The 11,852-nt window shown below is 47.0% G+C and overlaps 1 protein-coding gene across 3 annotated transcripts in view; it reads right to left on the bottom strand.

The window, feature by feature from the left end:
• nfe2l1 (nuclear factor, erythroid 2 like 1) overlaps positions 1-11,516 on the bottom strand; it is a 35,602-nt gene extending 24,086 nt beyond the window's left edge. The window contains exon 1 of one of the 3 annotated variants that reach the window (XM_033034976.1): positions 10,191-11,516. In XM_033034976.1, coding sequence (XP_032890867.1) covers positions 10,191-10,697 — 507 coding nt within the window. In that variant the 5' untranslated portion in view covers positions 10,698-11,516. The remainder of the gene's footprint in view (positions 1-10,190) is intronic. The other 2 variants (XM_033034975.1, XM_033034977.1) reach the window with 2 other exon arrangements.
• Between the last annotated feature and the right edge of the window lie 336 nt (positions 11,517-11,852).

The raw sequence follows: 11,852 nt of genomic DNA on the forward strand, positions 1-11,852 counted from the left end.
CAGATGGAGTTACTGACAAGCCAGCATGAGCTTTCACCACGCGATACTGGAACAGTTATTTTTAATCAGTCTAGGAACAAAATGTTGACGGCGATATACAGTAATCTTTGAGGGGTAAAAACAACTTGACTGACAGATGCCTGAACTCTATGGTTTCAAAACAGCTAAACATTTGGAGAAATCCCAACCAGCTCGATCACAAAGCCCTTACGCAACACATACCAGGGAACTAAACCTTCAATTATTTCCACTAATTTCCTCCCCGTGCTAAGGTAGTTAGTTGTCTTCTACTTGAAACATTAACTCTTTCCACAGATAAACTTAATGTTGTATGCATCTGCAGTTTTTCAGTTGTGCGTTTCAAGGAGTGAATTTTTACTTTTTTGCCCTGTAAATAGTTGATTTATAATCAGCACCCGGACACAAATGTTTCCAACCACAGCAAGCGAGGAACCATCAGCATTAACACCACGAGTCCCAGCGACAACTATCCCTGGGTGGACAAAAAGCTGGAGTAACTCTCTGGAGAGAAGGAATGGGTGGTGTTTCCAGTCGAGACCCTTCTTCAGACCCTAAACGTCACCCATTCTTTCTCCCCAGAGGTGCTGCCTGTCCCGCTGAGTTACTCCAGCTTTTTGTGTCTATGTTTGGTTTAAACCAGCATCTGCAATTCCTTCCTACACAACTATCCCTGGGTATTTTTAGGGCAAGGATTGACAGATACTTGATTAGTAAGGGTAATGGGGAGAAGACAGGAGAATGGGGTTGAGAGGGAAAGATAGACCAGCCATGATTGAATGGCGTGGTAGTCGATGGGCTGAATGGCCTAATTCTGCTCCTATGAAATGTTCTTTCAAAGAACAGTGCCTTATGCGAAAAATGTTCTCTCCCCAAATTACCACTTGTCATGGATAAATGTGGGGTTTTTTAATTCATGTACAGCAATTAATAAAATAGAAGGTATATTACTGGCAAATCCCGCAATACTCAATATATGCTTCCTACACAGAGGGCAAGACCCCGAGCTGATGTTGTCTCTTTCATAAAGATTACAGACCCAAGTAGTAATGCGCAATAATTCCATGTTTGTGGAGATTGGAGTGGGAGTGTTGAGGGGAGCCAACAGCATCTCATGTTGATCAGTGAACAGAGCATTTAGAGGGCCGTCATTAATATCTACATCCTCCTTGTGCATCCAATGTTATACACAAATCCACTGCCAAGGCTGCAGCTGCCCGGCTCTTGCATTAACAAGCATCACACTATCAATAGTGAAAGGCCCGGATAGAGTGGATGTGGAGATGATGTTTCCACTAGTGGGAGAGTTTAGGACCCGAGGGGGCAGCCTCAGAATAAAATGACGTACCTTTCGAAAGGAGACGAAGAGGAATTTCTTTAGTCAGAGGGTGGTGAATCTGTGCAATTCTTTGCCACAGACAACAGTGGGAGTCAAGTCAATAGATATTTTTACAGTGGAGATTGATAGATTCTTGATTATAGGCAATAGACAATAGGTGCAGGAGTAGGCCATTCGACCCTTCGAGCCAGCACCACCATTCAATGTGATCATGGCTGATCATCCACAATCAGTACCCCGTTCCTGCCTTCTCCCCATATCCCGACTCCGCTATCTTTAAGAGCCCCATCTAGCTCTCTCTTGAAAGCATCCAGAGAACCGGCCTCCACCGCCCTCTGAGGCAGAGAATTCCACAGACTCACAACTCTGTGTGAGTTCCACAGACTCACAACTCTCTGTAACACTCCCGAGGTGATATCCGAGCAAGTTACTTCAGCATTTTGAGTTTGTCATCGGTATAAACAAGGATGTCAGGGGTTATGGGGAGAAGGCGGGTTGAGGGGGAAAGATAGCTCTGCCATGATTGAATGGCAGAGTAGACTTGATGGGCCAAATGACCTAATTTTGCTCCTAGAATTTATGAACAAATAAACCTGACTTGTTACGATAGAATTAATTATGGAACTGACTCGTCTCCTCCCTAACCTCCAGTTATTTAAGTAACAACGAGACACAGCACTCAGTGCAACTTCCCATTGAGGCTGGGGAGGAGACTGATCTGGGTGGCAGTACTGCATCAAAATCAGAACAAATGCATCACTACTTCCTGTGCAACAAAAGAATCCCACAAAGTATAATCAGAAACCAAGACACACAAGGGGACCCAAAAGATTTCTTTAGAGAGAAATTAGTGATGTGGTAATTTCAAGGAGTCTGACATATCTGGCAGAAGAGATGAGAGTTTTGTACTGGATAGTCCTACTTGATAAAGGGGAAACAATTATGGATTAAGGATTGTACTCCTGTACATAGTCCAACCAACATAAACCTGAGCTGAATAGAGGGTAGATACAAAATGCTGGAGTAACTCAGTGAGACAGGTAGCATTGCTGGAGAGAAGGAATGGGTGACGGTTCGGATCGAGACCCTTCTTCAGACATCTGGAACTGAAGCTTGAGCTGAATAGGTTCCACATCTCCAAGTTTACATGCCCTGAAAGCACCAACCCAGGTGTCTAGCAGTTCGGCAGCAACACTGCCGTTCTGCCACTGTGTCGCCCCAAGTTCATGCTCTTCCAGCAAAAGAAATCCTATTGATATTCCCTTTCTCTCCCACCTTAGTCCGACAACTAGTTTTACTGTCCTTCTGATTAATATTACCGATTGTATGCCTCCTTGTCACCTTCCACACAGCTAAAAATGAACCATTCTACATTTCTTTATCATCAGTCTAGTTTAACTTTCATTTTCACACCTTACCCTTCCATATCTCTACACCCTTTCCCCTGACTTCTCAGTCTGAAGAAGGGTCTCGGCCCGAAACGTCACCCATTCCTTCTCTCCAGAGATGCTGCCTGTCCCGCTGAGTTAGTCCATCGTTTTGTGTCAATCTTCCATGGTTTTAGGAGGTCCACAAACCAAGAGAACTCCGCACTTCACTGTACATTGCAACCCTTTGCAAAGTCAGATGAACAGTGTTAATCATGTGTTCCTACCCAGCACTGATGTAGCATCATTAAAACAGCAATGCCACCCACGATATTTCGCAGGAGTACCATCAAATAATGACACTAAACCACACAAGGTGACCAAGTAGAGGCTGAAATACACAAGTTGTTTCAAGGAATACTGTAAATGGTGGAAAAGTGAAGATATTCAGATAAAGAACTCCAGAGTTCAAAATCTAAGCAGCTGAGGGATGAGGACACAGGTGCTAAACTGGGGAACAAATCGGGAAGTTCAAGAAGCCAGAACTAGAGAAAGTTCTAAACTTATGCCTCAGGACATTTGGTCCATGATATCGCTGTGGGCTAAAAGAAGAAGATACTCAGCCCAATGTAATCTTGCAACATTCGATTCGCAGCCCCTTCAGTCACATTTCTCCATACACACATCCAGGTACTTTACTTTTTAAAGATGAAAAAAGTGCTTTAGCATCACTCTTTCAGGCAGCAAGTTCCAGGCGCCTACTCCCTTCTCGATGAAACAATTTTTGACCATGTCCCCTCAAGTAAATGGTGGAGGCTTCAATGCAATCTGGACACAGCCCCCCTCCATTACGAGGTGCAATGGATAAATGAAAAGCAGAAACAAAGATTTGCAGATGTCAGTTGATGCACAAAAGGGCACAATAGGAGCAGGAGTACGCCATTCAGCCCTTCGAGCCATTCAATGTGATCATGGCTGATCATCCACAATCAGTACCCCGTTCCTGACTTCTCCCCATATCCCCCGACTCCGCTATCTTTAAGAGCCCTATCTAGCTCTCTCTTGAAAGTATACAGAGAACACTAAATGGGGGAAGAACTCCACAGGTCAGGCAGCATCTCTGGAGAAAATGGATAGGTGATTGATTAGTAAGGGTACCAGGGGTTATGGGGAGAAGGCAGGAGAATGGGGTTGAAGAAAAGATAGATCAGCCATGATTGAATGGCGGAGAAGACTCGATGGGTCAAATGGCCTACTTTCTGTTCCTATAACTTATGAACTTTTTGGGTGAAGCAGGTCTTGACCCAAAATGTCATCTATCCATGTTCTCCAGAGACAATGCCTGACCTGCTGAGTTACTCAGGCACTTTGTGTCCTGTTTGGAGAAAAGCAGGACTGGGCGAGGTTACAGATAGCCTGGAAATGTGAGGGGAGCGACGAGGACATTAGGGAAACGTCGCATATTCCTTCTGAGTTCGCTCACAATAGACAATAGGTGCAGGAGTAGGCCATTCGGCCCTCCGTTCTAAATGGCTTACTCCTTATTCTTAAACTGTGGCCCCTGACTCCGCTATCTTTAAGAGCCCTATCTAGCTCTCTCTTGAAAGCATCCAGAGAACCTGCCTCCACCGCCCTCTGAGGCAGAGAATTCCACAGACTCACCACTCTCTGTGAGAAAAAGTGTTTCCTCGTCTCCGTTGTAAATGGGATTACTCCTTATTTTGTGGCCCCTGGTTCTGGATTCCCCCAACATCGGGAACATGTTTCCTGCCTCTAGCGTGCGAGTCTAGCGTCTATTCCTTCTGAGTTCGCTCACCTGCTGCGTTCCCCCAGCATTTTTGTCTACCTTCGATTTTTCCAGCATCTGCAGTTCTTTCTTAAACAGGGCATTAGGGAAGATGTTTTTTTTTAAATATATAATTGAACCTGATGCAGTGCTGTCCAGCAGCCATACCCAACGTCACTTGAGCGTCGGTAAGTCCAGCCACGCTGTCTGACTGCCGTCGGTCTCTACTCATGACCAGCACAGCTGCTGTGAGAAGTTTGACTGGAATTCAAAGCGCGTTACATTCCTTTGTGAAGTCCAGTGTGGAAATAACACGATTATTTATAGCACCTTTAGCCTTGCAACATGCCATGGCAGGAACAGAATGGGTAAACAGGCAACAACAGCAAAAATGATTCAGGGGTGGGTGAATTTCCAGGAAAAGTAGGAGATACCAAGTCATAGAGTCTTACAGTGTGGAAACAGGCCCTCCGGCCCAACTTGACAATAAACTCTCTTGAATCTTGAACTTGCCCACACTGGCTAACATGCCCCATCCACAATAGTCCACACTTTAAGGATAAGGAGGAAGTCTTTTAGGACCAAGATGAGAAAAAAAAATTTCACACAGAGAGTGGTGAATCTGTGGAATTCTCTGCCACAGAAAGTAGTTGAGGCCAGTTCATTGGCTATATTTAAGAGGGAGTTAGATGTGGCCCTTGTGGCTAAAGGGATCAGGGGGTATGGAGAGAAGGCAGGCACAGGATACCGAGTTGGATAATCAGCCATGATCATATTGAATGGCGGTGCAGGCTCGAAGGGCCGAATGGCCTACTCCTGCATCTGTTTTCTATGTTTCTAGTCCCACCAGCCTGTGTTTGCCCCATATCCCTCCAAACCTGTCCAATGCATGTACCTGTCTCAACGTTGAATAAGTTCAAGGAGATCTATAGTTTCAATCCCAAGATGGCATTGTGGCATTGGTTCAAGTTACATTTATTGTCACATGCACCAATTAGTACAGTGAGATTTGAGTTACCAAACAGCCGCACGAATAAAAAGAACACAATAGAATTTAACATGAACACAAGAAAGTCCGAGAGTTAAAGGGTAAATGGATTCCCCAGAATGATGCAGAGGAGGGGGCTTGGAAATAGTGAAGTGGTGTGGTCTAAGTGTGCAACAGGTCGGTTGGCAAGGGCACGGATGTTAGAGGAGATCCGTCACATCTAAGGTTCCACCGACTCATCAAATGTCATCCTCAAATCTAGCACTAGCTTTATGGACTAGCTCTTAATGTATGCTCCGGAATTATCAATTCACAGTAGCAAGCCCTAAATACTGGGCAAGGACCTGCAAAATGTCCCACATAGTCCACTAATTAGGGCCAAGGGCACATGGGGAGAAAGCATGAAGTACTGAATATCAATGACCAGGGCTGAAAGGATAACTACTTTATACACATCTACTACTGACAGGATAGGAAAAATATTGTCATTCTATCCCAAGAATATATCTGTGACACGAAGAGGCTGGGGCACTGATCATCACTTGCCATCAGTGCAAATGACATCTACACTCGCCTGTGACCAGACCCCAAGGCAAGCAGGCTACTTGGAGCTCCATCACTGCAAGGAACTTTCAGCAAGGCAGAGGGAATGTTTCCAGGACATCCTCAAAGCCCCCCGTGGAAAAGTCCTGAGCCGAGATTGTTCACACAACGTCCTTTCCAACAGAAGCAGAAAGAGATCTTCCACAGAAGGTCATCGTTACCCTCAAACTCCACCTATGGCAGATGCTGTGCTTCCAGCATGGGATTCCTACTCATCGGAAACCCACCAAACTGACAGGATGCTAAAGGGTTGGAGGGTTTTCCTTTGGTGTGGGGGAAGGGAGAGCTTTCACCAAAAGGACAAGGCTTTTAGGTTATTTGTAGATTAGTAGGGAGGAGCAAAGACTGCACTGCAGGAATAGGATTGGAGAAGTGAAAGTTAAGAGGAGAATGCGCAAGAGCAGGTTTCAGTTCTGGGAATGAGAGCAGAGTAGGCAGGTCTGTTACATCAGAACATTCTGAGTCTTGATGGTGAAACTTAAATGTTTGCTCTGGTGGAATTATGCCAGAACCCATAGAGCAAGTGAAAGTTGCTTCCAGAAGAGCCTGATAGATTTAATGGGCACATCAACCCTGTAGTTTCAGTTTTCCATATCTTCCTACATCCTTCCCCTTTCATGTGGAGAAGCAAATAAATGACCTCCATTTGACAATGATCTCGGGAGGACTTGAAATATGAGGCTCATTGTATAACAGGCACAAGAGACCCACGCTCTGCAGAAACATATCTCATATTCCTTTTAAATTATTGCAGATAGAAGCCAGAGAGATTAAGGAGGAACTAGCCAATTGACGCTGGTGTCAACTTAAAACATACTTATCAATATTACATTCTACCATGACTACTTGTACAGAAGACCACATTTAATTTTAAATATAATCAGGGAATTGTTAAAGTTACAACCCAATGAGAATTTAATGAACGTCACTGATTCAAACAGTAATCCAAAATTGTCACACTGTGTAATGAACTGGATTTGATAAGGGAACTCAAGGTGAAGGACTCATTAGGAGGTAGTGACCATAATATGATAAATTTTAATCTGCAATTTGAGAGGGAGAAGGTAAAATCAGAAGTTTCAGTATTGCAGTTGAACAAAGGGGAATAGAGAGGCATGAGGGAGGAGCTGGCCAAAGTTGACTGGAAAGGGACCCGAGCGGGGATGATGGTGGAACAACAATGGCAGATATTTCTGGGAATAATACAGAAAGTGCAGGATCGGGTCATTCCAAAGAGGAAGAAAGATTCTAAGGGGAGTAATAGGCGACCGTGGCTGACACGAGAAGTCAAGGACAGTGTAAAAATAAAAGAGAAGACTTATAACATAGCAAAGATGAGATGGAAGCCAGAGCATTGGGTAACTTTTAAAGATCAACAGAAGGTAACTAAAAAGGCAATACAGGAAGAAAAGATGAAGTATGAAGGTAAGATAGTCAAGAATATAAAGGAGGATAGGAAAAGCTTATTTAGGTATGTGAAGAGGGAAAGAAATGTTAAGACAAATGTAGGTCCTTTGAAGACAGAAACTGGAGAATTGATTATGGGGAACAAGGAAATGGCAGACAAGTTGAACATGTACTTTGGTGCTGTCTTCACCAAGGAAGACACAAACAATCTCCCAGATAGATGTACTTGGAGACAGAGGACCTATGGTGATGGAGGAACTGAATGAAATTCACATTAGTCAGGAAATGGTGTTGGCTAGACTGATAGGACTGAAGGCTGATAAATCCCCAGGGCCTGATGGTCTGCATCCCAGGGGTACACAAGGTGGCGGCCCTAGAAATAGTGGGCGCTTTGGTGATCATTTTGAATGAATGAATGAGTTTAAGATTCATTCATTTTCCAATGTTCTATAGATTCTGGATCAGTTCCTGTGGATTAGAGGGTAGCTAATGTTATCCCACTTTTTAAGAAAGAAGGGAGAGAGAAAGCAGGGAATTATAGACCAGTTAGCCTGACATCGGTGGTGGGGAAGATGCTGGAGTCGATTATTAAAGGTGTAATAGCAGCACATTTGGACAACAGTAACAGGATCGGTCCGAGTCAGCATGGATATACGAAGGGGAAATCATGCTTGCAAATCTTCTGGGATTCTTTAAGGATGTAACAAGGTAAATGGACAAGGGAAAGTCAGTGGATGTAGAGTACCTGGACTTTCAGAAAGCCTTTGATAAGGCCCCACACAGATTAATGGGCAAAATTAGAGCACATGGGTAGGGTATTGACATGGATAGAAAATTGGTTGGCAGACAGGAAACAAAGAGTAGGGATTAACGGGTCCCTTTCAGAATGGCAGGCATTGACTAGTGGGGTGCTGCAAGGCTCGTTGCTGGGACCACAACTATTTACAAGATACATTAATGATTTAGATGAAGGAATTAAAAGTAACATTAGTAAATTTGCAGATGACACAAAGCTGGGTGGCAATGTGAACTGTGAAGAGGATGCTATGAGGATGCAGGGTGACTTGGGCTGATGCAGTATAATGGGGATAAATGTGTGGTTATCCACTTTCGTGGTGAGAATGGGAAGACAGATTATTATCTGGATGATGTCAGATTAGGAAAGGGAAAGTACAAGAAGATCTGGGGGTCCTTGTACATCAGTCACTGAAACTAAACATGCAGGTACAGCAGGCAGTGAAAAAAGCTAATAGCATGTTGGCTTTCATAACAAGAAGAGTTGAGTATAGGAGCAAAGAGGTCCTTCTGCAGTTGTACAGGGCCCTTGTGAGACCACACCTAGAGTATTGTGTGCAGTTTTGGTCTCCTAATTTGAGGAAGTACAGCGTAGGTTTACAAGGTTAACTCCCAGGATGGCAGGACTGTCATATGATGAAAGAATGGGCTTGTATTCACTGGAATTTAGGAGAGGGGATCTGATAGAAATATATTAAATTTAAGCGATTGGACACAATAGATGCAGGAAACATGTTCCCGATGTTGGGTGAGTCCAGAACCAGGGGCCACAGTTTAAGAATATGGGGTAGGTCATTTGGAACTGAGATGAGGAGAAACTTTTTCACACAGAGAGTTGTGAATTTGTGGAATTCTCTGCCTCAGAAGGCAGTGGAGGCCAATTCACTGGATGCATTCAAAAGAGTTAGATAGAGCTCTTAGAGCTAGCGGAATCAAGGGATAAGGGGAGAAGACAGGAATGGGGTACTGATTGTGGATAAATCAAAATATTGATAACAGGCACATCTGCAAGTTATCAATATCTGCAGTTTTCTCAATGCGCATCAGCAACTTACATAATCCAAAAAGCCATCTCATATGATCAATGAACAGCCGGATCAGAGGCTGGCCCGTTCCCTATGCCCATGGGCTAGCCTGCTAACGTAGCCTCCCATTTGACACCAGGCCCAGCAAAGAGGTTAAACTGAAATCATCATTTTGTTCTCAATTTCCCATGCCCTCCACTCAATCTCTATACTGTGCTAGTCTCTTGATCATCCATTTCAGTCTCTCTACTGCAGACCAATCTCTCAACCTGAGGTCTGAAATGGCTGGATTTCCAACCCAGATTAGGCTATTTTTATCAATGATGGCTTTTCACTTGTTGCAAGCCATTTGGCAGCTATTGTTTGACAAGTCCGTTCCTTTAAACGGCGTCACTCGCCACCCGATCAACTGGTAGCAAACTAATACACTTTCATATCAGGGTACGGTATTTTTCCCTCAGAGTACGGGGGAAATTAAGAATCAGAGGACATAGGTGTATGGATGGTGATGGCTATATGGAATGAGCTGCCAGAGAACATATTTGAGGCAGGTACAATACTATTTAAAAGACACTTGAACAGGTACAGAGTAGGGGCCTACTGTGGGCAAATGGGGCATCTCGACCGAGGTGTTGGGCGAAAGAACCAGTTTTTGTGTTGTATGACATTATGCTGCAACAAGCTAGGATCTCTCGCGGCTCTAGAGTCCAGATTAGTTGCTGCACACAGTAAGCAAGATGGATGGGAACATGTACAGTTCTGCTCTGTATATTAAACGGTGCAAGTGTGATTGCGAGCACGTTTTGTGGAAGGCTCGATTTGTTCAAAACGGCTCAGACTCAGCACAGAAGTGTTGAAATACCTCCTTGGTCAATTCGCTGCTCATTGGCAACCCGACAGCTCCCAGACTTTCCTCCACTTGCTCGGATGAGCCATTGGCCCTGTCGCTGTTCTCCGCGACCGCTCCCTCGTTCACTCCGCTCGTGTTGTCCAAGGGCAAACTGGGCTGCGAGGCGGGCACCGAGCCGTCCGCCTCCCGGCTGCTGCCACTGTGCACCAGCCAGGCGCTGAGCTCGGTGCTGGGCACCAGCAGCCGGTCCAGGCCCCTCACGTCGTTGAGCAGCCTCCGCGCCGTGAAGTAGTAGTCTAGGTCCACACTCTTGGGGTGAAGGTCGTAGCCGCCCAGCGTGTTCCTCCAGTTGTGAAACTGGGTCTGGGTGTAAGCCGAGCTCTGGCCCAGGATGATCTCCCGCAGTGGAGGCAGCTGAGCGTTCAGGTAAGTGTCCACGTCCACCCGGACCCCCATCAGGCTCAGCAGGATGGTGAACTGGATGAGCCCCTCGGTGAAGTACTTCTTCAGGGGGTGCATCTTCCCACCCACGACCAGCGGGCTAATTGCGGGTTAGAGCGGAGGGCGGGCACCCACCGGCCGCCCACAGGCTCCGCTCTCTCCTCAAGGCACAAAGGAACTAGTCTCAGGCGGCCGGCCACTCCCTGCTTGTGTTCCTCTCTCTCTGTGTCTACTCCTTGCTCCTTCCCCTCCTTGTAGCAGCGCGGCGGGCGGCTTTTGTCCCCGGGCGGCCTTCACTCGGCCCGGCTCCTGCAGTGGGCGGCTAGGCCCGAGGCTGGGCGTGTCTGCTTGGACTTCACGGTCACTCTGCCGCACTGGCAGCCTGGGCCCGCCTTGTTTTGTTATGTTATGTTGTGTTGTGACTCGGGCCGCCGGTTGCTGGCGAACTCCAACGTGTGCGACTGGAGACTAAATAAAGGAGCAGGAAGCGGCTCCTCCTCAGCAGCAGCCGCCGCTTCCGCTTCCGGCTGGACCCGCCCACTTACGCGTCATCCGCCAGCCTGACTGACGCGCCGCCTGCCCACTCGCCGCCCGCCACCTCACAACATCCGGCCCCGCACCGAGGGGCGGGACCTGTTGCTATGCGGCAAGCGGCCTAGGCCCCAGGCGCCGGCGGCCGGCATCATCACCTCGGCTCTCAGCTGCCTTTACACACATATGTGTGTTGGGAAGGGACATGTTCGACTCCCACTTGGCCCACGTCTTTACAGTGGATGTCTAATGAGTGCAGCGCAGTCGCTTGCGCACCCAACGCACCGATTGTCGGGGACTAGGGACCGGCCGGGCGCCACCCCCTCCCCTCCAGGGTGGGCGACGGATGCCACCATGACTTGCACTTCTACAGCGCATGTGCGGTTAGCTTGCGAGTGTTTGTCCCCCTCTCCCCACCACCACGTGACTTTAAATAAACAATCCCTGAGGCGCCATGTTGGGGAGGGCGTTCACGTGATATCATGTGCCCCGCCAGCGCCGCCATGTTGGGGAGGTCCCCCACGTGACTCCGTGTTGGCCCGCGGTTGGAGGGATCCTCCACGTGACTGTGCGGCAGACAAGAGGCGCCATGTTGGGGAGGGCGTCTAGGTGGCATCAAGTGGCCCGCCGGCGCCGCCATGTTGGGCAGGTCAGGCTAGGCCAGGCCAACAGACTCGGGCCTTCGAGCCTGCACCGCCATTC

Source organism: Amblyraja radiata, chromosome 16 (genome assembly GCF_010909765.2).
Source record: "Amblyraja radiata isolate CabotCenter1 chromosome 16, sAmbRad1.1.pri, whole genome shotgun sequence".
Classification (NCBI taxonomy): Eukaryota; Metazoa; Chordata; class Chondrichthyes; order Rajiformes; family Rajidae; genus Amblyraja; species Amblyraja radiata.